Source organism: Aquarana catesbeiana, linkage group LG05 (assembly GCF_042186555.1).
Source record: "Aquarana catesbeiana isolate 2022-GZ linkage group LG05, ASM4218655v1, whole genome shotgun sequence".
Taxonomy (NCBI): domain Eukaryota; kingdom Metazoa; phylum Chordata; class Amphibia; order Anura; family Ranidae; genus Aquarana; species Aquarana catesbeiana.
The window spans coordinates 108,095,452-108,122,744 of NC_133328.1; the positions used below are offsets into that span (position 1 = coordinate 108,095,452).

Genomic DNA, 27,293 nt, shown 5'->3' on the forward strand with positions numbered 1-27,293 from the left:
GCCGCATACAGATGTACGTCGGCAGAATGGCACAGGCAGGCAAATGGGCATACAGGTACCTCCCTTTAAATTTGCCGCCTTTCGGGTGCACGCGGGAGCGTGCCCGCGGGTCACGGAAACTCCATGTTCACCGGCAGCTCACGATTGCAGTGTGGAGAGGTAGAATGGGGAGATGCTTATGTAAACAAGGCATTTCCCCGTTCTGCCTTGTGTCATGACAGAGATCTACTGCTCCCTCTCATCAGGAGCAGTGATCGCTGTCATGTCCTAGGTAGCCCCTCCCCCCACAGTTAGAATCACTCCCTAGGACACACTTAACCCCTTGATCGCCCCCTAGTGTTTAACCCCTTCCCTGCCAGTGTCATTTACACAGTAATCAGTGCATTTTATAGCACTGATCACTGTATAAATGACAATGATCCCAAAATAGTGTAAAAAAGTGTCCAATGTGTCTGCCATAATGTCACAGTCATGATAAAAATCGCAGATCGCTGCCATTACTAATAAAAATAAATAAAAATGCCATAAAACTATCCCCTATTTTGTAGACGCTATAACTTTTGCGCAAACCAATCAAAATACGCTCATTGCGATTTTTTTACCAAAAATATGTAGAAGAATACATATTGGCCTAAACTGAGGAAAAAAATATTTTTTTTATATATATTTTTGGGGGATATTTATTATAGCAAAAAGTAAAAAATATTGCTTTTTTTTTCAAAATTGTCACTCTTTTTTTGTTTATAGCGCAAAAAATAAAAACCGCAGAGGTGATCAAATACCACCAAAAGAAAGCTCTATTTGTGAGAAAAAAAGGACGTCAATTTTGTTTGGGTACAATATCGAACAACCGCGCAAATGTCAGTTAAAGCGACACAGTGCCGAATCGCAAAAAGTGCTCTGGTCTGGAAGGGGGTAAAGTCTTCCAGGGCTGAAGTGGTTAAACAGTAGCAACATGTACAGCAATAGAATCCCCCTTCTTCAGAGATGTTGCTGTGTACTATTTTGTGGGAACGATTCCCATGAGTGGTTATGTTGGATTAAGGTTTCTGTACGCAGCAACAACTCTGAAGAAGGGGAAGTCTATTCCCCTGAAATGCGCTGGCTTGATGTACATATTGGTAATTTTTAATAAATGTCCATGAACCATATTTTAGAAGTCACATTTCTCTGGACACCATGTGCTCCTTTCTTTTTTATATAAGCCTTCTTCTTTATAAGTCCCACAGTGTTTGATACCACAAATTATTCATCACCTTTGAAGATATGGCTGTTGAAATTGCCACCACGGGACCAGTTGACATGAGAACTAGAGCAAGTTTCCATCCATAGATTAATCCAATTAGTAAACCTGCTACAAAGGTTGAAATATTTTGAATGAGATGTCCGACTTTGTCACCAATTCCATCATTGATTTTGTTAACGTCTCTGGCAAAGGCAAAAACATATATTATATTTAAGAAAATTATATTTTTATACAAGTAAATTATAAAAAAAGTTTTAGTCAAACAGGATGAATTTAAAAATAAAATAAATGTCTTACTCTGTAAGACGAGTGTTAAGTTCACCAGACGGAGTGACATCAAACCAACCAATTTCTTTTGCTAGCACAGAATGAAAAAACATTTGTCTCATTCTTCTAGTCTGTCTTGCAGCAGCTAGAACCCAAAAGGAGACCTGAAAGTATGCACAAATTATAACTCCTGCTCCTATTCCTACATAGTAGAAGGAAAACCTGAAAAAGAAAATACATTAATCGGTGAAAAAAAGCAAAAACGTAGTAACTGAAAGGTTAGATATCTCTTATGTTTCTTGAATAATTCTGCGGTGAGACGTTTAAGACCACAGTACTGCCCACATAAAGTGCTTCCATGTACGATTGGCAGAAACACAAAATTTCAAGATTAGCTGTAACAGAGCCACTGGAGGAATATATCATTGCTAGGGTCCACAGGAAAAAAAAAGTTTGTAGTGGATGACCTATCTCTCTAGACCAGCCATTCTTAACCAGGGTTCCTCCAGAAGCTGTATCATTCCAGAGCCAACGCAACTTAGCAAAGCCAGTGGCATGACACCAGAGACCTTTTTAGCTGTTAGTAGGGGTGGCAGTTGGACCACTGCGGTAAGGGGGGCATTCTTCCACATGACCACCAATGTAAGGGGTAGTTTTCCCACTGGCCCCACAATGAATTGGTTTTAGCAGGGGTTTCCCTAAAATCTTGGCATCATTTTAAGGGTTCCTTTATTGTAAAAGGGTTGCAAAAGGTTGCTCTAGACCTCATATATACCTGATATATCACTTAAAGAGTCGTTCCATGGAAGTGTGATATTTCATTTTTGTTAGATATCTGTAAGTCTCATCATTCTTTACCTTTTATACCTCTTAGGCACTCTAGCAGCAAGATTTATGCATTCACAATCCCTGCACTGCCCACAAGAAATTGGCATTGTATCATTTGTATGAGTCTCACGCTGGGTTTTTAATTTATTTTCACTACAGGAAACAACTGAAGAAGAGTGTCACTAATGTGAGGCAGGGCTGTAAATTCTAAGCCCTCTAGAGCTTTAAGAAGTCACTAGATGATTCAGCCCTTTGGTGTCCACCTATGTGAGAAAAGTTGTTTTATATTTAATCATGTTTAAAATAAATAAACAAAAATGTCCATATTGTCAACTTACAGAGTCATCTGTTCATTTAGTGGTCTGAATTTAGCACATTCAGCTGCAAAAAATAAAAAATACAAATACAAATAAAAGTTTTTCTTGTGTGTAAATGTTGGTTGGTATTGTATACAGCAAAACAATTTTCATATAACCAAACTGAGCAAGGACAGGGTAAGCTGATCCTAGCAGACACATCTGTCCTTCTGGCAAACACCACAGTTCTCGGTATAGGCTCTGTTATAACTCTATAATATTTATCAAGCAACCTCATAATATTACAGTTTTATTTATGTCATCAACATAGAATGCAAGGGTCCTTGGGTTTTTGTGCATTTAATAAACTGAACTTGCTGTTTCTCTTGTGACTGTTAAAGTGTATGAATGTATGAAAAAAATGTATATACACATATTTAGTACATTTCTCCTGCACATTTCCCCATGTGTTGCCTCTTTAAAAGAAAAAAAAAAAAAACAGGACATCAGATATAATTCCGATTCTGTGGTCTGACCATAATGCAGTATACACTACTATAGCCTCAGCCATACCAAAAGCGCATGACCCAACGTGGTACTTACCGGACATAATGCTCAAACACCCACTACATCAGATGGCCATTGAACAAGCTTTAAAGGAATACATATCAATTAGTAATACAACAGACATCTCCCCAATAACACTGTGGGAAGCTCATAAGCCTGTCTTGCGTGGTACAATACAAAGACAAATGGCACTATTTAAACGGGAACGCAAAAATCTAGCAAAAAAACTAGAACTCAATTTTAATGCAGCCTACATATCATTTCAAGATAATCCATCTCAGAGTACAAAATCTCATCTGGAAAAATCTAGATTGGAATACGATCTATTTCTCACTGAGTCAGTTGATAAATCCCTCAAACGCTCCAAACACAATTTCTACATGAATACAAACAAACCAGGTACATATTTGGCTCGGGCATTAAATTCAACTAACAAATCTTTCAAACCAATACGTTTGAAATTATCAAAAAATGTTTACACTTGTAATCCAGTTAAAATAGTCCATAAATTTCACTCACATCTCGCAACTTTATACAAGACAAACAATGAATTTAATCCTACAGAGGCTGAATCCTTCTTCTCAAAAATAACCTTACCTGAGTTATCTCAGAATCAAAAAAGCAGTTTAGATGAGCCTATAACTATAGATGAAGTTGCTAACGCCATAAAAGACCTAAAACTTAACAAAAGACCAGGCCCAGACGGCTACTCGGCTTTATACTATAAAACATTCTCAGAAATACTCTCTCCCATTCTCACTGAAACTTTTAACAAACTTCTAGATGGACATTCTTTTCGGCAAGAAACACTAATGGCAATTGTTTGTATGATCCCAAAACCCCTTTCTGATGATACTTCCTGTGTGAATTATCGGCCTATCTCTCTGTTAAACCTCGATATTAAATTATTAGCAAAAATAATAGCAAAACGCCTCAATAGCATTATAGGAAAATTAATACATAGAGATCAAGTAGGCTTCATGCCAAATAGACAAACAGGCGATAATATACGCAGGGCAGTGTTATTGGCACATATTGCTAAAAAACGGAAAATCCCTTTATGTTTTCTATCTCTCGATATTAAGAGGGCATTTGACACAGTATCCTGGCAATATATGCAATATTCATTACAAAAATGGGGTTTTGGACCCCACTTTTTAACATGGATCAAAGCATTATATAATAAACCCAAAGCCTATATAAAATATGCTGGATACAAATCTGAAGCCTTTAATATCGAAAGAGGTACCCGACAGGGTTGCCCATTATCTCCCTTATTATTTGCCCTTATACTCGAACCCATGGCCCAATACATCAGAACAAACCAAACTATAACTGGCATTGAAGTAGGAGGTATTACACACAAACTATGTATATTTGCAGACGATATATTACTTTTTCTATCATCACCACAGGTCTCTGGTCCTAACTTAATACCAGCTCTTGATGGATTTGCAGCCCTATCCGGCCTTATGATTAATCCTAAGAAATGCCTAGTGCTTAATATTTCACTCACAAACATGGAATTGATCCCGGCTAGGGCTGCACTCCCATTCACATGGGCAGAAAAATCAATCCCATATCTTGGAATTCATTTAACAGCATCTCATTCTGACTTATTCTCAACCAATTATCCTCCTGTATTAAGACAGATCACAAATCTAATAAAACAATGGTCGCAACTTCCTTTATCCTGGATAGGGAAGATTAATGCAATCAAAATGACTATTCTACCCAAATTGCTTTATCTATTCAGAGTCCTCCCTATTCCAATTCCTTCCTATTTTTTGAGAATAGTACAAAAAAGAGCAACTTCGTTTATATGGGGCTCTTCTAAACCACGTATACCTATACACACACTACATCTTCCCAAAAATAAAGGAGGCCTGGGATACCCTAATTTTACTAACTACTACAGAGCAGCACATTTGGCCAGTCTGTCCAAATACCATGCAAAACAGGAAATCCCATTATGGGTATTTATAGAGGCTTCAGAAAATGACCCTCTATTAATATCAAATTTATTATGGCTTGATCCTAAAGACCGCTTTAAAATTCATAATCCCATAACTAAACACTTCTTATCTCTCTGGGATAAACTAAAAACCAAATATCAGTTACAATCTCCACACAATCCTCTCCATTCTTTTATCAGAAATCCGGCCTTTTATCCGGCATGGATCTACCCAAATTCTTTTAAAGCTTGGACAACATCAGGCATTCAGACACTAAATGACTTCATAGCATCTAAATCATTCCTTTCATTCCCATCGCTTAGAGAAAAATATGATCTACCAAACTCTGAGATATTTAGATATCTCAAATCAAAAATTTCTATACACCATTCCTAAAGGGGGATACACCATTATCCCAATTATCCACTTTTGAATCAATCTGTACGAAAGATCCATTTGCTAAAGGTACAATTTCATCACTTTATAATCAATTATATGGAGTAGCAAATCTTAATAGACCCTCTTACGTTCAGAGGTGGGAGGAGGACCTGGGACGAACTTTAGAAGACACGGACTGGTCTAACATATGGCTCACATCTAAGTCATCTTCACCCAACATCTTAGCACTGGAGACAAATTATAAAGTCCTAACTCGTTGGTACCTTGTACCCGCTAGAGTGGCAAAATATTCACCTAATACCTCAGCTCTTTGTTTTCGAGGATGCCCAGAAATAGGCACATATTTACACATATGGTGGACGTGCCCAGTAATCCAAACCTTCTGGAAGGAAGTCTTCGTGATTGCATCTAAAATATTTTAAAAAATAATACAACCAGATCCATATTTAACTTTACTTAATCTAAAACCGGAATGGTTAACACTCTCTCAATTCAAACTTATGATCCAACTAATAACGGCTGCAAAACAAACAGTGGCCAAGGCATGGAAATCTCCTACATTGGTATTAGCAGAAACAATTCACAGAATGAATAATACAATGTCCCATGCTAAGATGGTAGCCATCGATCAAAATCAAATTCCAAAATTTGAAAAACTTTGGCATCCTTGGATAAAACAACAGTTCCTGTCAAACTTCAATGACTCTGTCCTGTTGCCATGGTAACAGATTAAATGACTTACACAGACACCCATTCTAAGGCTTCAAAGAGAACTAAAAAGAATAATAAACTGACGAGCGGGACAACCTTGTGGACCATACCTCTACCTTTCAACCCTTTTTCTTCTTTCTCTTTCCTTTTCTCCACCTTACGATTAAAGCTCATTATCAGAATTTATTTGACCTATATACACTCTACTTGTAAACAATATGTATAGTAGGTATAAATCATTTAAATACCTACAAAAGTAACTAAGGAAATGATATATATCTTTAATTTAGGTTTACGTGAACCTGATGTTTAATATTTGAAATTTCATGATATTTACCTATATAAACCCTACTGTAAAACAATGAGCTTACTTTATAGATCCTTGTAAACTTACTTTATGTATCTTTATAACATTGTATACTCAATAAACTTCTTTTGACAAGGAAAAAAAACAGTAAATGCACTCACTCTGCCTCTGCTGCACTGAAGTTATCAGCGTTATCTGCCCTGCACAGTTCTCCTCTATGGTTTACAGAACATCTCCGTTTTATTTCATGGAGTTGAGAAAAGGGTAGAGGTGCTCTTTTCTCATTCGTTCATTGACAGACACAGCCTTCTTTATTCAGAACGGTAGGGTTATATCATCTCCACAGGAGTAGGACTAGGCAGAACAAAAGAAAAAACAACCCCTGGCTACGCCCATGGGCTGTCCTCCATCAGTATATAACCCCCTCCCTGCTTTAGGTATTCAGTTTAGTAGCAAGCAGGTGTTAGCCTTGGGATTTTTCACTGTCCCACCCCTCATGTTCAGCACTGCTTTGGGACATCCCTACCGTTCTGAATAAAGAAGGCTGTGTCTGTCAATGAACGAATGAGAAAATAGGATTTTTTACTTACCGTAAAATCCGTTTCTCTGAGTTCATTGACAGACACAGCACCCACCCCTCTATGGAGTTTTTTGATACTTCTATTACTGCTTGCTACTAAACTGAATACCTAGAGCAGGGAGGGGGTTATATACTGATGGAGGACAGCCCATGGGCGTAGCCAGGTCTTTTTTTTTTAGTTCTGCCTAGTCCTACTTCTGCGGAGAGGATATAACCCTACCGTTCTGAATAAAGAAGGCTGTGTCTGTCAATGAACTCAGAGAAACGGATTTTACGGTAAGTAAAAAATCCTATTTTTTCAGTTCTTAAAGTATAAAAAGACCCATATTTTTACTGCATGTAACCCAAATCTCTCCCCCTATTTCCTGAGAATGGTGTAAAATACAGGTATGTGTTGCAAAAAGGTCAGGGGTTGACGCTGTTACCCCCCTTCTAGCATTTTTGTAGAAGGGCTATGGCTCCATCTCTAAGTGCAAACCCTGCAGGGTAAGTGAGCATTGCTTTTCATGAAAATGCAGCACTGAGTACACATTGAGCATTGAGTGCTTTTTTTCATGTGCTGTGGGCCTCTGTAATAAAAATGAACTATTTACAAAGTCTGTATATGTTTTTAATATGTAGAAATGTGAGATAATTTATAGGCCTCATTTACACATGGCATTTACATCCATGCCTGTGCAGGACTAGGTTTTCCTGGCACAGGGATGCACAGGTGTTGCATGCAGCCCCAGGCCAGCGATCCCATTGTTGTCTACCGGGACACAATGGCTGTACGGACACAGCCGCTGTGTCCCAAATATGACATCTGTGTACTGGGTGTGGGTCCCTGAATGCACATATAAACTCACTGCAGTTAGTTGCTTACTATGTCCCCCTAATTATTTAATCAGAATTATGTGAACAAGTCTTACATGTGTTTGATAGAGCTGAATCATGACATAAAAAGCTATCAGTCATATCGCCAAACACAATGAACATTAAAGGTTGGGAAACTCCATTTCCGATGGCTCCAAGAATTCCGATAATCATATAAAAGATATCAAGCCCATTGGCATATCGAAACTATAAAACAACAAAGTAAAACAGATTAAAAAATATATTAAAAAGGAAAAAGTCATATTTGTCACTAAATATTTAAAAACTATAATGTTGGAGTGACTTACAATTTGAATTGGGCCAACAGCCTTCATTTTTTCTTTTTCTTTGTTTTTCATTTTTGAATTCCTGGAGAAGTAATAATGACTGCATTTAATAGAAGCATTTTGCTAAGGCTGAGAAAGGACTTGTGGTTGTAACTCGTAATATTTTCACAATGGTATTTATTGCTATGAGCCACTTATTTATATTAATCTTTATTCTTCACTTTTCAATCAGCCAGTTAAGACATTTGAATCGATTTCACATGTGCTATTAAGGTTATATGTATATGGGGGTGTTTGATACCTCTTTATCTTATTAGTACTAAACCATCGAGTGAATGTGAATAAGTTGGCATTGTATATAGTACAACTGCTGGTATATATCTTCTATTTGTTAGCCGACAGACAATTAAAAAGATATGTAAAGAAAAGCTTTCATTAAAGAGGAACTGCAGTCTGCGCACATAATTAGTAATAAAAACATCTTTCCCATTCTGAAGCTTCCCTCCATCCACTTTGCATATTATTTTATATATACTGTAATTCTGTATTTGCCAAATATGCTGCAGAAATCTCCCTCCACTAAGTCTGGCTGCAGTCATTTTAACTGTGGGCAGCTAAAGCCGCTGTCTGTTCACTTTCTGGATTTACAGAGACACACAGAGGCACACCTTCAGCTCTGCAGCTCTCATTGGCCCTCTTCCTGGAAAACTCTCATGAGAGTTAGAGAAAGCTGTGCATGATGTCATAAACCTAGGCTTTTTACCAGTGACAAACAGGAAGTGGGCTGTACAAGGTATTTACTGGCAGAAAAAAAAATGTTTTACTATCCAAAGTTAAAACAACAAGGGCAGAAGATTTAATCGATGGAAAGTTGTAAAAAATGACTGAAGGTCCACTTTAAGGACCTTTTAGACACACTGCATAATAATTATGTGATGCCTGTTGACCAGTTCAGCATTGGCAGGCTCAGAAAACAAGCAAGTTGTATAGTGACAGTTAAAGCAGATGTATAATGAGAACTTACAAAGGAAAAAAATGCTCAAAGTTTACAGAAGGCAATAATCCTGCTTCTATCCGTGCAGTCCTGCCCTCCTTCCAAATCCACTACAAAACCCCCCTAAAAACCATACAGGTGCATGTGTACACTCCTCCACTGCTTCTCATAATGCAAAGTCTGGTGCCTAAATGACCCATTGCCAGACCCAAACACTGTCGCTGTATGGATTATTTATTAGCTGTTTTTTATTGGCAGAGAGCAATGCTCTATCCTACTCTCTTCTCATACTATCCCCTTACTTACCCCAACACAAAAATAACTCTCATACAACCCTACCTTAAACATTAATTCTCATAATCCCAACCCTAAATATCACTGTAACCCCAACCCTAATACTAATCCTCCCTGCAACCTCAACCTGAACATTAACCCTCTCTGTAACTCCTAACATTAACTTTCAGTAATGTACAATTAACCTTTTGTTTGCATACTCACCTCTACTGCTCTAGGATCGTCTATGGCGCTAAAGATCAACCTTATAAACCTGAAAATACCAGTGCCAGGACTAGGGATAAAGTTTGAGTTTTCTAATACAGCTGGGTTAAAGGTGAATCCTGCTGGTTGAGATTCATAGTCCTGGCAAGGGCTGTCCCTGCTCTCAAAAAAGCTTTTTAGTTCCCTATCTCATATGCATGCACAAACAAGGGGCCAGTTTGAAAAGGAGACAGTCCAGGTTAGTCAGTGCCCAGGGCGAACATGCCCTGGGCACTGCCCAGGGCATGTACTTTTTTATTTTATGTTTTTCCCCATTCTTTAGTAATATATTTTTTCTATCCTTATTGGAATTTAAAAAAAAAATGTTTTTATTATCAACCCACATTCTCTTCCATAACTCAGAAGTAAATAGATTTCAGAAGTAGACAGATTTTATATTTTATATTATACCATTGATCTACTTATAATTTCACCCAGCAGGTGACAGATCTTGATTTTTATTTTAATTTTTATATTCGTATCACTATTCTATATATTTGATTTGCATTTATTAATTTGATCATGTTTTAATAAATTGTTCTGTGTATACCGTCAGAATAACGCACCTTGAATGTCAGCATGCGGTAATTTATCTTTATTCTCATTTTAATATTATGTTTTCTTGTCCTTTGACTAACCACAAGCAAACCACCATTGGATATGCACAAACAATCCCAAAAAAACTTTCGGATGCTGATAGTGACATGTTTATTGTGTCACCGACCCGGATCTCAGTCTAAACTTCATTGCGCTGGGGTGGACTGGTGGGTCGTAGCTGGGAGTCATCCCCATTATCCGAGCGGAACGGGCTTCGGTCTGCAGTATCTTCGCCAAAATGGCCGCAGCTAAACAAAAGTGCGCAACCGCATTGAGGACACAACATGCTATTTAAGAGCGGGAAGTGTAGCAAGATGGACGTTCCTGTTAACGTCCAATGACGAAACGCGTAGGGTGGGGTTTACGAACGTCTTGCGTCACCTCCAGTTAGAAGAACACAGGTTGTTACTCATTGATCTTTTCATGCTTATACAAATCTTTTAAAATGTGAGTACCATCTTTGCTTACTTACAAAATAAAGCTTTTTAAAACGGTTTTACACTATGGGCATCCCTTCTCTTTAACATGTTGAACATATTAAAAGTCGCTAGACAACATTAAAAGCACAAACCAGAGCTGCCAAGGGTTGCTACACAGTGGCAGATACTGTGACCATGCAATACTCCTGCAGGGGTGAGGCTATTCGGTGAGTGTATGCACATTAGGAGCACGATTAAGAAGCACTATCACCAAGCCAGCGCTTGAAGAAGAAGACCATTTAAACAATATTGTCTTTCAATAAGGACTGGTTCTTTCTGAGCACAAGTCACTTTGTCAGATAAGAAGACTTTTAAAAACAATATTGTTTTTTCAGCAAGCACTGTTTTATCTTTTGAGCACAAGTCACTTTGTCAATTAGCTCTTTCTGTTGCTAACTAGCATATATATCCTGAACACAAAGCACTTTTTCAAATGCACTTTATTAAGGTTTATTCATTTATATTAATTTTATAGTATGTGATATTAAATTTGTCTTATTTATCTACTATAACCCAATCACAAAATTGGGGGATAGCATATATTTAATCTTCTGGTTTATATCCACAGGGTGCAATACACATATGGGACACAATCTTGTAATCAGCTATATTATTTCTACGCTAGAGCACCCCTTCTGGCACTGAAATTACACTGCTAAGCAGCTGCCAGAGGTTGCAACACAACCCGGATACACTTTTAAGATCCACCATTAACTAGTTGCCAGAGGTTGTAACACATTTTTTCTTTTTTCTTTATCCATCTACACATTTCTCATTTTGAATTTGTTTTAATCACTAATGGACACCATTCGTTTATAGCACCACACCCTGCTAAATGTGTATACACACAAGGTTCAAGGCATCTGCTGCTAATTTATAATATACACCTTCTAAACGCTCCAACTTTTCACATCTAGTTTGGGAGACTACATAGGGTGTAACACAGTGGTTATATTATTAAATACTCACTTCACTAGAACAGCGCCATACCTACATTTGTTTTTATATTCATACTGCACCCCCCCTACCCCCCCGACACCAAAGGAAGAGGGGTTGGTTGGGAGAGTAGGGTGTGAGATGCAGCGCACCATGCTGAAACATGTAGCATTCTATCCCACAGTAAAATACGGGGTGCCAGTGACATAGAAAGCCATCTGGCCTGTGTGTAAGATCATAAGTTAGACCCTCCTGAGCAAGAAAAAGAAAGTGAGGCACATGCGTGTGGTTTTATTGTACTGAATATTGGCCATTGTTCAGAGGCATAACTAGAACCTTCAGGGTATCGGTGCAAGAAACTAGACATGTGCACTGCTGAAAAATTTGTTTGTGTGGGTTTCATTCGTTTTTTGGGTCATTCGTTATGATCGAAATTCGTTATTTTGAATAAATTCGTAAAAATTTTAAAATTCGTTATTTTCCATTCCTTTAGATGCGTTCTTCTTTATTTAGATAATTCGGAAAAATCAGAAATGTGAAAATCCGAAATTCGGAAATTCAAAAATGTGGAAATTCAGAAATGTGAAAATCTGAAATAACGAACTGACTAATAATAACTAACTATTAAATTATAGGTATTGGAATTTCCTTTCAAATTTGGTTGTTAGTGAACATAACGAATACGAATATATCCGAAGTTATGAATTATCCAAAATAATGAATCCCTCATCTAAACAAATGGAACGTAATGAATTCATAATAATAAAAAGTTTTTATTATTATTTATTATAATTAATTTGTTACGTTCCATTTTTTTAGATGTGGCATTCGTTATTTCGGATAATTCGTAACTTCAGATAAATTCGTATTCGTTATGTTCACTAACAGCCAAATTTGAAATGAAATTCCAATACCTATAATTTAATAATCATGCTGCGTACACACGAGCGGATTTTTCGACCGGACTGGTCAGACGGTCTATCCGACGGACTTTCCTAACGAATGGACTTGCCTACACACGATCACACCAAAGTCCGACGGATTCGTACGTGATGACGTACAACCGGACTAAAATAAGGAAGTTGATAGCCAGTAGCCAATAGCTGCCCTAGTGTCGGTTTTAGTCTGTCGGACTACCATACAGACGAGCGGATTTTTCGACCGGACTCGAGTCCATCGGAAAGATTTCAAACATGTTTTATTTCTAGGTCCGGACTTTTGGTAAAAAAAAAGTGTGCTGGAGCCCACACACGATCGAATTGTCCGATGGAGTCCGGTCCGCCCGACCAAGTCTGCCAGAAAGTCTGCTCGTGTGTATGCGGCATTAGTAATAGTTATTATTATTAGTTAGTTATTATTTCGGATTTTCAAACTTTCATGTTTAAGAATTTTCTGATTTTCGTTCTTTTGAATTTTCGGATTTTCAAATTTTCAAATTTCGAATTTCTGAATTTTTTCATTTTCTAATTTTCTCATTTTCAAATTTTCTGAAAAATTCATTAAACGGGTTTTCGTTAATTTGAATATTTCCAAATTAATGAATTTGTCGAAATTTATCGAAAAATGAATTCGGGACAAAACAAACTGCACATGTCTAAAAGAAACCATGAAGGGCCCCCCTGGCCCCCCGACCGGGGCCCTTCCCACTGATCCCAGAACCCTTTACTCCCATCGTGGTACCCCTTTTTTGGTCCCACAACAGGCCATCTTCCTGCCGCCTCGGGGTGTCCCCACAGTGGCGAAACACCAGAGCCCAGTTGCAAGTGTGACCTTTGTAACCCTGGTAGTTCTGCCACAGGTGTCAGTAGTGTTTGATTTTTGTTGTTTTATTTTTTTATTAATTTTTTTACCATTTTTATTTATTTTACAATTTTATTTTTATTATTTTCTTATAGATTTTTTAGGACCCCTGTTGGGGGGCTTTGGTGAAATATTAGGGGTCAAAGCAAACCCCTGATGTCTCACTTTTGAGACAGCGAAAGGGACTAAGGACAGATTCGGAATCAGTACCAATCACTGACTCTATTCATTAAGACAAGGAAGGGTCTGGTAAATGACATTTCCTGGCCCCTTCCCTGCTCTCCATCCTGACAGATCCCAGTGGGAGGGGGAAACCCAGCAGTGAAGGTGGGAGAGGGTGAGGGGACCAGGGAAGCACACAGGGGCCCGGGGCAGTAGGATAGGAAAGTGAAGCGGCGGGTGCGGTGTGTGGAGGAACTGATGCCCTCCATTTATCTCCTGCAGCCGCTGAATATCTACAGAGGGAGAGGAGGAGAAGCAGGCATTCAGCTGCTACATGGAGGGATTGGTTCCTCTACATGCTGCTGCCCTCCTATCCAGGCATACAGGGGGGCCGAACGGACCCCCTGGAGCATGGGGCCAGGTTGCAATGGCAACCCCTGCTACCCCTGTACATACACCCCTGCCTTTGTTAAAATAGAAGCAGAGTGCAGGAGTTCAGTAGTAAGTGATGCAGAGTTCATAGATCAATAGTAATGCCCCCGTACACACGGTCGGACTTTGTTCGGACATTCCGACAACAAAATCCTAGGATTTTTTCCGACGGATGTTGGCTCAAACTTGTCTTGCATACACACGGTCGCACAAAGTTGTCGGAATTTCCGATCGCCAACAACGCGGTGACGTACACCACGTATGACGAGACTAGAAAAGGCCGGTTCAGAACCAAGCACGGCACCCTTTGGGCTCCTTTTGCTAATCTCGTGTTAGTAAAAGTTTGGTGAGAGACGATTTGCGCTTTTTCAGACTCGTGGCTTTCAGATCGTTTTCTGCCGTTCAGTTTGTGCTTGTGGGTTTGTATCTGCTCTTCAGTGCGTGCAGTCAGTTCGTATCGGAGTTTTCTGTGCGATCTTGCCCGCTCGTTGCTGTTTTTCAGGTCGCTCTTCACAGGCCTTGCTGTTCTTCAGTGCGTTCTGTTACTTCGTTCTGAGCAGCCAACCGTTTTCTAGCCATGTTTCGTATGCGTACTCCTCGTAGAGTTCGTGCTGTGCGGGGGCTTGGTGTTGGGGTCCTGACCTTGACACAAGTCCAGTCCATGAACAGGGTGGGGAGGAGTTCATGGACCAAGAATTGGTTGCTTCAGCGTGACCAGTTCTCTCATATGCCTTTGCTCCGTGAGATCCGTGAGAATAATCCTGATGATTTCAGGAACTTTCTCAGGATGACGGACCCCGTGTTTCACCGTCTGTTGGCTTCGCTGACCCCCTATATCAGCAGGCAGGATACCTGCATGAGGCAAGCCATCACTCCGGAGCAGAGGTTGGTCGCTACCTTGCGGTATTTGGCCACAGGGAGAAGTCTGCAGGACTTGAAGTTCTCGACAGGCATCTCCCCCCAGGCTCTGGGGATCATTATCCCAGAGACCTGTTCTGCCATCATCCAGGTCCTGCAGAAGGAATATATGAAGGTAAGATTTTTATCCTTTTATATCACATTTTATTGTATTGAATGTTTGATAATATATTGTATTTCTTCCCTCATTCCCTAATTACCATGATTGTAATATGCTGTGAATGTCCCCTTTGTCCTCATGCATGCTGGATTTTTATGTAATTATTATTTTAGGTCCTTCATACATATTTGCCCTTCAATAACCTCTCCAGCATGGTATTCACCTCATGTAGTCACTTAACAATGTATTTTATCAGCTCTATAGTAGTGCTTTACCCCAAACACCCCCTAAAATGTTTGGAAATGTGATTTTTGATTTCAATTCAGGCAGAGTGCCAGAGGGTTTTTTTTGTGGTGTCCCCCAATTTTTTTTAACCCTCCCTCCCCCAACTGCTAAGTCAACTGATCCCAATTCTCTATCCTCAATCATCTATCTGCTGACTTTGCCAAACCCATACACACTATACCCACCTCTTTACTGGTCAGATTTATGGATGAATTCCCCAAAGCATGTAGTGCAAGGGCCTGCCTGTATACTTTCCAATGGTACTGTTTAAAGTTTTGTTATTCTATTATTATCTTGATAGGTAATAGCAGAATGTCCAAATGTCCTCAAATGTGTACTGTGTGTATTTATATCTTTGTATTATGACACTTCTTACCTGTCCAGTGGGCTGCCAATAGTGTAACTAAGGAGGGTCTGTTACAAGTAATACCCATTATTTAGGCATTCATCTCTCAATGAAGTGAAGAGGGTTACCTGCCCAAGAGTTCCCCCCCTATAATGTTAGAAATGGCCCATGAGAGGGGGGGGAGGGGGAATATGATAGGTGTACCTTATACTTTGGCCTTGTTAAATTCCCCTTAGTAAATGCTATCTGGAGGTTGCCCCATAATGTTTGTGTCTAATCTGCTTGCCATGTATCTTTGAAAAAATATTAATGTTTATTGTTTTTTCCTCAACAGTTTCCTTCAACGCCACAGGAATGGCAGACTGTGGCCTCCCACTTTGCCCAGCGGTGGGACTTTCCTAACTGCGGAGGGGCAATTGATGGGAAACACGTCCACATCGTCCCACCACCCAACTCGGGGTCGTACTATTATAATTACAAAGGGTTTAATAGTATAGTGATGTTGGCGGTGGTGTCGGCTAATTACGAGTTCTTGTATGTGGACGTGGGGAAGAATGGCCGGATGTCCGATGGTGGAGTGATCGCCCAGACGGAGTTCTACAGGCGTCTCCAGAATGGCAGCTTGGACTTGCCACCTCCAGAGGACAATGTTGAAGGTCTCCCATTTGTGTTCGTTGCTGATGAAGCATTTGCGCTGGGGGACCACCTGATGCGGCCATTCCCGATGAGGACCCTTACCCCGGAACAGAGGGTTTTTAATTACCGGCTGGCCAGAGCCCGAAGAGTGGTGGAGAACACATTTGGAATCCTGGCCAGCCGGTTCCGATTATTTCTGACACCCATCCATATGGCGGAGTATAAACTGAACCATATAATACTTGCCTGCTGTGTTCTCCATAATTTTTTAAGAAAACATTCAGCCAACTATGCTGGCTCAGTTGGGCCTGAGGCCGGAATCCCTAATCCATCAACACTGACGGCGCTTGAAAGTGGCCGTCCTGGCTTGCCCTCCCTGAATGCCCGTGATGTCCGGTTACGCTACCTGGAGTTCTTTGCGGGTAGGGGGGCTATCAATATGCCAGACAATCTGTGACACCTTTTTCAAATAAAAAACAACCAAAAGAAATTCTTTGTGGACATTTACTGCTTGTGTTTGTTTTAGCTGACCCTGACAGAAATGTGTTGAGTGCAGAAAATGTCGTGATTGGGTAACCTTATAAAAAACAGTGTTGGCTGGTACTTCCTAAATGCCAAAACACATTTCACTACAAGTGCACTTGCAACTGCACTGAACCTGCACTTGTAGTGCAAAGTGTATTTGCCCTTAGGAAATAACCCCCATTTTTGCATAAAACAGCAATTACATCACCCCAAAAGTGTTGTAGTGTTGAGACAATAATCCACACATTCTTGAGTAAGGCACTTTTTTATACCTGCACCATCACATGTGCATTTCCCAAAGGTTTTTAAAACAAACCAACATGTTTGTTGTATAACAATGTTTGCAGTAGCATTATCAAAAATCGAAATATCCATTTCAGATAAAACAGGCCTGTGTAAAACCAACAAGAAAGCCAAAAAACTTGAACTTACAAAGTTCACATATGGTAAAACCTGAAGGCTATATCAGACATCAGTATTTAGGAACTGGGTTTGATATAGCGTTCAGATGGGGGGAAATCACCCCTGGAAAAGCCAAATTTGGAAGATGCACACCAATTTACGAATGTCAACATGTGCTATCTGCCATCAGGGGGGATCAAGGGACGTGTTTTGGGGGAGCAAGCCCTTCCTCAATGCGACTTTATAATTGAGGAAGGGGTTGCACCCCCAAAACGCGTCCATTGATCTCCCGTGATGGCAGATAGCACATGTTGGCACACTGTGTGCATCCTCCAAATTTGGCTTTTCTAAACATTGTAAAAATTTTCGTAAGATAAAACAGGTGATTTTGTGGGGTTTAAATTCGCCCCAAAACATCAATGATGTTATTATTTTTTTTAATAACATCACCGATTTGTTGCTGATGTTTTGCAATTGGAGATTACACCCCATGATCTCCCCGATCAGTATCTGGGCACTTTCAGATGTAAAGCGTTCTGGATCACGATCACCTAAAAAGAGATAAAGAACAAAAAAAAAGGTCTCAAAAATCTGCCAACATCCATCTCTTTTACCTGAGCCTGTGGTCGCAGACACTCACCTGTTGTGGTGCCAATCTCCACCACATCTTCTTTTTCCTCCTGCTCAGCTTCTTGGGTTGGTATTTCCCCTTCTTCCAGAGGGGGGGGGTCTCTGGTCTCCTGGGATGAGGGGTGTCCTCCGAGTCTTTTCTCCCCTATGTAAAACAAAAATGGTATACTTAGCACACAGATATTTGATGGCAGAACTAGAAATAGGAAACATTGCTTGGAAGTGGGGTAAAATTGTCTATTTTAGCCGAGTTCCAAGATGTATATTTTTTAGTGTCCTTTGTCAAGCTGCAATACTTTACCTGTTTGGTACAAGCTTCACAGATGTGCCCCCCCTAATAAAAATGGTGTTCTGGGGTCCCACACTAGTGCTCCAGTGTCCAGATGTGAAAACAGCTGCTCAGTGTCCTCTCCTTACACACAATCTAGTTTGCATTTCATTCTAGTAACAAACCCATCTACACAAACAAATATTTGGCATCCAAGTAGGCCCCCAAAAATGTGTGAAAATGCATATGGCCTAAACAATGGTGTTCTAGAGGCCGAAAGAAAAATGTTTGATACAAACGAATAATGGGCCCATGAACATTAAAGTTGACCTTTTTAAACGTTACAATTAATAAAAGCATATGGAGCAGAACGAACGGAATAAAGACAGAAAGAATAGGAACACAGCACAACTACTTACTTTTTTGCAGCACTCTCCGGATCTTTCGGTACTGCTCTGGCTCTCTCAACTTCAGGTCCGACCACCGTTTCCTGAGCTGATCTTTTGATCTTCGTGCCCCGAAATTCCTCTCAAGACTCCTGACCACTTTCGCCATGATCTTGGCCTTTCGGATATTGGGGTTGGGGTAAGGCCCATATTTTCCGTCATAGTCGGACTTCTTCATGATGTCGACCATCTCCAACATCCCCCCAAACGACATATTTGTGGCCTTAAAACGTCTCCTTCTGGATCGGGACGTGCCTGGATCTGGGCTTTCCTCCTCCTCCTCCTCGTTGCTATAATTAGCACGCACCTGCTGTAACTCCACCATGTGCTCTTCACCCACTGCGCCGAACGAAAAGGGGCGGGGAATACACTAGAAAGAACGTCAGGGGCGGGCGGAGTTACACGCATGCGCAGTGTGCATAAAGCGTAACACGCGTGCGTATTACGTACGATCTGTGAGCGGAGGAAGGAGCATTGGACGCGCCGATCGTAAGAACGAAGGTAAGAGACAAACTTGTGCCTATACTGCTTCTAGATTGGGGCCTATATTGTAACAAGATTAGGAGAGTTTTGTCTGACATTAGGCTTTGTCTTGTGTTGTGTCTTGCAGTGAACATGGATATCTTAATGAAAGATAATGACTTCATGTCAGTATTCATAGATATGCTAAGGGAGCTGCCCTGTCTGTGGGAGATTACCCACCCCCATTTCAAGAACCAAACAAAGAGGAAGGCAGCACTGGAGCAATTGTGTGAAATTGTGAAGCAGATGATCCCCACGGCAGACATCACCTATTTAAAGATATTAATTGGTGGCCTGAGGAGTACATATCTAAGGGAGCGCAAGAAAGTCCTGGATTCACAGAGATCCGGAGCAGGAGATGACATCTATGTCCCCAGGATGTTGTACTACGACAGGCTGCACTTTCTGGCAGGCCAGACTGAACCCAGGCCATCCCTCTCCCGTCTTCCTTCCATGCTTCCTTCCCCCCCGGCTGAGGCTTCTGACGCCCAACCTGGGACTTCCAGGCCATATGTGGAGGAGCCCAGATTGAGCCAGGTATAGCATTCCTCTAAATATTTCTGCTTGTCCAATCAATGATGTTAACTAGATGTTAGTTGGGAGTACTAATTTAGGATTGTGATTGATGAAGCAAAAACTAAAACTATGTCCCTTTTTCATACACAGGGAAGTCTCAGCCAGGAGGTGGCCGAGCCGAGCCGGCTGGCTGATATCAAGGTCCCTCCACCCCCCCTGAAAAGAGAAAGTGGCAGTAGGATGAGTACCCTAGAGGAGGCGGCTATGGCATTCTTTTGGAGGGCTACAGAGGTCCTGGGAGCACCCCACACCATGCAGGAGAACATTGCTGCCTTCATAGCATATAAAATGCAGAGGATGGAGGAGGGCCAAAAAGCCATGTCTGAGGCCCTCATATCAGAGGCTCTGGAGAAAGGTATGAGGGGCCAAATTACACCTCACACACATCTTTGGGATGGTCCTCCTCCTCCTGCAGGTCCTCCTCCTCCTCCCTCTCCTCCAGGTCCTCCCAGTCCTCCTCCAGGTCCTCCCAGTCCTCCTCCAGGTCCTACTCCTCCTCCTGCCACATCTCCAACTGCACAGCCACAGCCCAGAAGGAAGCGTGGAAGGAAGACCAGACAGTGATTGCCCTGGATCCAGTCTGGTCGGCCAAAAGATGCAGCCTCTTGTGGTACCACAGCCTGGGGACACAGATGTCATCTGCTGCTATCTGTATCTCTGCGAATCCCGGACCAGACTGCCCTCCCTTAGATATGGACTCCTCAGGCCACCAATTTTGATGTTGAAGAATTGATGTCTGCCGTGGGGGTCCCAGGCTTCACTAATTTCTCTTGTTGATTCAGTGTTGCCTTCCTCTTTGTTTGGTTCTGATCCCTTAATAAAGGATTTTTGTTTTGAATTATACTCTCCTATGTGTTTTACTTCAAAAATGACAGTTTGTTTGTGAGGATTCGGGTACATTTCAAATATACAATGTGAAATGAACAAGGGACACCAACACCAAACAACCTCCTGGAGATTAAATAATAAAAGATATCAATGGTGTTGGGGTAACTTGACACACAAAAACACACACAAAAATATTCGGGAGTAAAAATAAAAATAACATTGAACAAAGATCAGCCTTGGAAAAAATCCAAACATTAAAGAAAAAAAAAGGCTTAAAATCCAAAATAAAAAAAAATTAAAAAATATAAAACTGTCAGATGTGACAACTAATAACAATATATTCAGGGAATCCCACTAAAAAAACACAAATAAAAGTTTGTGAGAAGTGTGTGTGAATATGAGCAGCAAAACGACTTAATTCTTGTCACATTATAAAGAAGAAGAGAGTGCACTGTATTAAACCATTTTTAACATTGCAGCGTGACGAAAATGCTGTATCCATTGCGAACGCTAAGTTTACCAGAACGAGCTGTCCCGTGTCGGAATTTCTTCTGAGCATGCATGGCACTTTGTGCGTCGGAACAGGCCACACACGGTCGGAATTGACGCGATCGGATTTTGTTGTCGGAAAATTTTATCTCCTGCTCTCCAACTTTGTGTGTCGGAAAATCCGATGGAAAATGTCCGATGGAGCCCACACACGGTCGGAATTTCCGACAACACGCTCCGATCGGACAATGTCCATCGGAAAATCCGACCGTGTGTACGGGGCATAAGTGATGCAGAGGTCACAAGTCAGAGATCAATAGTAAGTGGGGTAGGAGCTCCTGATAAAGACTAATATGTAACCGAACTACAAAAAAGCCCCCTTCAACTCTCTCAACATTCTATTCATAACACGTGGAATTTAAATAATGAGGCAGCTGTGACCATTGAAATACAGTATATATACTTTATTAATGCACAAATTCCTAAAAGCACACAACGGTTAAATTAAAAGCTCCAACTACATCCATAAGAGATACAAAAAACATAATCTCCTATAAATACATACAAATTGAGGAGCAATGTACAGTATTCATGCAATATTGTTTTTAAGAATTTGTATATTAATAAAGTGTATATACTATATTTCAATGGTCACAGCAGCCTCATTCTTTAGATTTCATGCATTATGAATAGAATGTTGGGGGGGGGGGGGGGTTCGCGGAGCTCTAATCAGAATTTTTTTGTAGTTGGGTTACATACCAGTTAACCCCCGCCTGCTGGAGGTGGAACTCAGTGGGAGCTGAACCCCGCAGCTGTCGGGTTGCATCCTTACTATATAACCAGCTACGGAAGCATCCTCTGGTTACTTGACAGCTGCCACCTAGAGAGGAAGGGATGTCTCATCTGATCTCCCCCCCCTACTGCTCCCCCAGCTCCAGATCTCTGATAGCTGCTGGTTACACAGTATAGATGCAGTCGGCAGCTGTGGGTTTCGACTGGGGGCGCCCCTCTCAATGCCCACTCTCCTCCCTAGTTTCAGTCCTGGAGCCAGTTAACTTATCAGCATGTCTTTGGAGTGTGGGAAGAAATCAGAATACATGGAGGAAACACACAAAAGCACAGGAAGAACGTGCAAACTTCATGCAGGCAGTGCCCTGACTGGGATTCAAAGTGCTGCTGCAAGGCAGACGTGCTAACAATTAAGCCACTGTTACTGACTGGGAGAAGTTTTTGTAAACCATAATGCACTGCATAGACTTGGAACTATGTCCAGCAGGCTTACAAAGACCAATATAGGGGCTTTTGGTTAAGCCAGCCCTCTCACTGTAAAAGGGGGGGGGGGGGGGGCAAAGAACAGTCATAGTGTCAGTGAATTGGAATATGTTGGAGGGACAGCTGATAAACTGCATAAGGCAAGACTGGGGTTGATTAGGAAACTGTATTTAAATGATGTTATTATTAGGGGCTTCTTTGTCCTTCATTTTAGCTTAATTTTATTTTATGGTTTATTTAAAAGGATAGTTCACCTTTACAAAAAACCTGCCTATGCAGGTAAGGGATGTTTGTAGATTAAAACAAACTGTGCAGCTCTGACTAGAGATAAATAATACCCTTGCTATAGGTGTGGGCCATTTACATACCGTATATACTCGAGTATAAGTCGTTCCGAGTATAAGTCGAGGCCCTAATTTACCACAAAAAAATGGGAAAAACTTATTGACCCGAGTATAAGACGAGGGTGAGAAATGCAGCAGCTACTGCAAGTGGAAAAAGAGGGTCAACAATGCCCATCTGCAGCTGTATACCTCCCTGTGTCCTGTGCATGTATCATATGTCCTGTCCATATGTGTCATGTGTCCTGTGTATATGTGCATGTGTCATGTGTATATGTACCTGTGTGCATGTGTCTGTATGTGTGTGTATCCTACCTGTTGTCCTGTGCATCCTCCGTGCGCCGCTCTGCACCGATCAGCGTGTAGTATTCAGCGGCCATTCATTGTTCAAAAGCCGCGCCTCCTCCAAAAACCTCCATTTCCCAGCAGTCAGCGGTCAGCCTATCAAGGACATTCTCTCATCCTCATACCACGGACGAGGATGAGAGAATGTCTGTGATAGGCTGTACACTGACTGCCTATCACAGACGAGGAGGCGCGGCTTTTGAACAGTGAGAGCCGCTGCCGAGTCTATGCAGCACACGCTGGCCGCGGTCTGCCTGCATGACACGCTGATCATGTAGGCAGACGGCGGTGACTCGTGTATAAGTCGAAGGGGGCACTTTCAGCCCCAAATAAGGGGCTGAAAAATTCGACTTATACACGAGTATATACGGTACCTTATAAAGCCTGACTGGAATACTCCCAGGACATTGCTAAGTACTCCCAGGACATTGCTAAGTGAGGCCTAGTCATCACTGCTCACCTCCACCATCACAGGAGTGAGCTCTTTCTCTGATTAAAACCCCCTAATATACTCTCTCTACCCTGATACAGTAACTCTGAGCTCCGCATTTGAGAGCACACTCCTGTGTTGGTGGAGGTGAGCAGTGACGACTAGGCCTCACTTAGCAATGTCCTGGGAGTACTTAGCAACGTCCTGGGAGTATTCAAGTAAAGCTTCATAGGGTATGTAAATGGCCTACACCTATAGGAGGGCTTTATTCAACTTTAGTCAGAGCTGCACAGTTAGTTTTTATCTACAAATGCCCCTTATCTGCATAGGCAGTTTTGTGGTAAAGGTGAACTATCCCTTTAGGTCAGCAAATTACTTTTTGCTGTAAGGCTTGTTTCAGGGGTAGTATTTTGAGATTTTCATGTGGTGTTTTTTTATTTTATGGTAATAGAAACTTTTATAAAAGCTGAGCTTTGAAATTACACTCTTGAAGCCCCCCCCCCACACTCTGCAAGGGTTAAATGCTTGCTAAATCTAGGGGTAGCTGACTAAGGTTTGATATGTACCATAGTAGTAGTCCTGCATTGTACGTGAGGAAAATGAAGGCCCTCCCACAACCCAGAGTGTCAAAGAGAAGAGGTGACTGTTCGAAGCCTGCCAGAGCAAGAAATTAGGTATTATATCTTATTTGTCTATTCCTACACTTAACAAGCATTTAATCCTTGCAGTGCTGGGGTAAAATATGGAGTGCTTAAAGTGGAGCATTCACTTGTTACTGACAATCTGTTCTTGGAGCTGCTTTCTTCTTGCAACACATGGATGCATCACTTGGAAAAAAAAAACGAAACCATTTCACATTATATACAGTAAGTTGGGAATACACCAGATAGGCCCATTATCCCTGACTAAAATTACCCTGCTACTAGGCAATTTTATACTACTTTATCTTATGCAGTATCTTAATTCTTTTACTAAAAACCTCAGTCACTGTTCTTTGTCTCTAGTAAATTTGGGCCTAGCCTTATTTATTAAAATTTTCCTGCTGTTGGCCAATTTTACACTACAGTACTGTATAATCTGTGGTAAAACAGCTGCCTGTACTCTTTATCTCTAGCACATTTTGTCTAAATTTCCTCATTAGAAAAACCTTACTGCTGGACAATTTTCACTGCTGTATCAACTGTGGTCTCTTATTTCTTAACAAGAGCTTCATAAAAATAGGCCTGCGAAAGGACAGTTTTTCATCAGTGAGAACAAGAACAGCCGCAGGGAATGACTAGCCAATTTCTTCTGCCAGTCAAAGTGGATCTATTTATCAATGAAAAAGTCCCTGGAAAAAAAAAATCCAGTTTTCTTAAACTGAAATGAATCAGACTGGGGTGCTGCTGTTGTATGTACACGATGATTGTAAAAGTTGAAAATAAACTACACAGTCAAATATGCCTAGCCAGTCTATGTTGCTGAGACTGTTCATAAATTTTGTAGTGCCCTGTAACACAAAATACAGCTTTATAGCATGCTCAAAGCAGGTTTTTTTTTTTTTCTAACTGCTTCAGATCCACGCTATAGCCAAATGACGGCTACAGCGCGGATCTGCTTTGCCGGGAGTACGTCTATTGACGTCCTCCCCTTCGCAGGCTTGCCACGCCCCCTGAAGGGAGCTCGCGGCGTGCGCTGTGATCACCTGAGTCAATGAGACTCAGGTGATCACAAATCCGAATAATGGGCCCATCACGGCCCCTTACCACGTGATCAGCTGTCAGCCAATGACAGCTGATCACATGATGTACACAGAAGATCGGTAATCGTGAGGAGAAAAAAAGCAGATCACAGGCTTCTGTTTGAAGGGACATCAGTCCCGAAGAGGAACAGCCTGTTATGTGCCCACCAGTATTGCCTGCCAGTGCCACAAATCAGTGCCCACAGTGCCACAAGTCAGTGCCCACAGTACAAAAGTGCCAGCAATCAGTCCCACCTATCAGTGCTGACAAGTGCCACCTATCAATGCCCACCAGTGGTGCCTCATCAGTGCCACCTAGCAGTGCTGCCTATCAGTGTCACCTACCAGTGCCAATCTGTGCCCATCACTGCCACCCAACAGTGCCCATCAGTGCCAGCTATCAGTGCCACCTATTAGTGCCCTTCAGTACCACCTATCAATGCCCTTCAGTGCCGCCCATCAGTGCCACACATCAGTGCCATCAGTGCCCACCAATGCCACCTATCAGTGCCCACCAGTGCCACCTATCAGTGCCCATCAGTGCCGCCTTATCAGTGCCCATCAGTGTTGCCTTATCAGTGCCCATCAGTGCAGCCTTATCAGTGCCCATCAGTGCAGCCTTATCAGTGCCCATCAGTGCAGCCTCATCAGCGTACATCAATGAAGGAGAAAAATCACCTGTTTGCAAAATTTATTAACAAAATTTAAAACGGTTTTGTATTTTTTTTTTATTCGGTCTTAACAAAAAATAAAAAATCCAGAGGTGATCAAATATCACCAAAAGAAAGCTCTATTTGTGTGGAAAAAATGATAAAAACATCATTTGGGTACAGTGTTGTATGACCGCGCAATTGTCATTCAAAGAGTGACAGCGCTAAAAGCTGGAAAATTGGTCTGGGCAGGAGGGGGGTTTAGGTGCCCAGTAAGCAAGTGGTTAAACAAATTGCATAATTTCAATGTTGTTCCCAATGCTGAAATGTTAGGCATGTTCCCCATGGTGGTGTCAAGTTTCTCATGTCTTTATGTAGACAGTAATTTGTCTATTAATCCTAAAAATTTTCAGAATTTACACCAACCCCCCTACCATAGACTTCATGGGGATTTACTTCTAAGTTCAGGTTTCACCAAACTTTGTCCGATTCAAGATTTGTCGAATGCTTGGTGAATCAAACCAGGGAAGATTCAGCATCAGAAAATGCTTTTCGATACCTAGCTCTAAGTAAACATCATCTTCCAGAAAGTTGGCATCAGGGGCGGACTGACAACTCACGGGGCCCCCGGGCAATAGGAGAAGATTATGGAGCCCCCGGGCAATAGGAGAAGATTATGGAGCCCCCGGGCAATAGGAGATTATGGGGACCCCAGGCAATAGGAGATCATAGTATCTTCTGGCACATTGAGAAGGCAGGTAGTTCTATACAGGTAAGAGCACACATCTGAGGTTGCTGCTGCAAAGTTTATATAGCGATAATTTTCAGAGGCCAAGTAATATCTAATGGCTCAGGGTTTCCTTAAGGGCAATCAAGAATATTAAACACAATTATGTCTTATTTTATAAAAATAAATAGGAATAGGAAAAAGTATGTTCAGTGAATTTGTTTCAGTACAGCACCAGAGAATCATCTATACTCTTATTATTTTTTTTCACTGCTTTTTCAGAACAAGTGTAATATATTTTATAACCCTATATGAAAAAGTAAGATTTTAATCATTAGACTGGGTCATGGGTTTATATTTAACTAACATGTTCTCAGTAAGGGTTTGATTTCGCTCATAGCTTTAGCCCTGGAACTTTACACAATTTATAACTGGAAACTTGCCCATGGCCATCCTGGCTAAAATAAAGTTGGTCATAAAGATCTGCCATTGATGACCTTGTTCTAGTTTCTTGGCTGTCTGTGGCTTTAATGCCAGTGATCTGTGACAAACATGCATGTGGGCAGGGTGTCAGGTCACCTTGAGGCTAGGTGACAGATGCA

At 41.2% G+C, this 27,293-nt stretch overlaps 1 protein-coding gene across 3 annotated transcripts in view; it reads right to left on the reverse strand.

The window, feature by feature from the left end:
- Window positions 1-27,293, reverse strand: part of ABCB5 (ATP binding cassette subfamily B member 5) — an 82,437-nt gene that overhangs the window by 50,089 nt on the left and 5,055 nt on the right. The window contains exons 3-7 of one of the 3 annotated variants that reach the window (XM_073630046.1): window positions 8,320-8,380; window positions 8,068-8,218; window positions 2,680-2,722; window positions 1,544-1,735; window positions 1,257-1,428 (exon numbers count right to left, since the gene is read on the reverse strand). In XM_073630046.1, coding sequence (XP_073486147.1) covers window positions 1,257-1,428; window positions 1,544-1,735; window positions 2,680-2,722; window positions 8,068-8,218; window positions 8,320-8,380 — 619 coding nt within the window. Of the gene's footprint in view, window positions 1-1,256; window positions 1,429-1,543; window positions 1,736-2,679; window positions 2,723-8,067; window positions 8,219-8,319; window positions 8,381-27,293 lie in introns of those variants that run through there. The other 2 variants (XM_073630048.1, XM_073630047.1) reach the window with 2 other exon arrangements.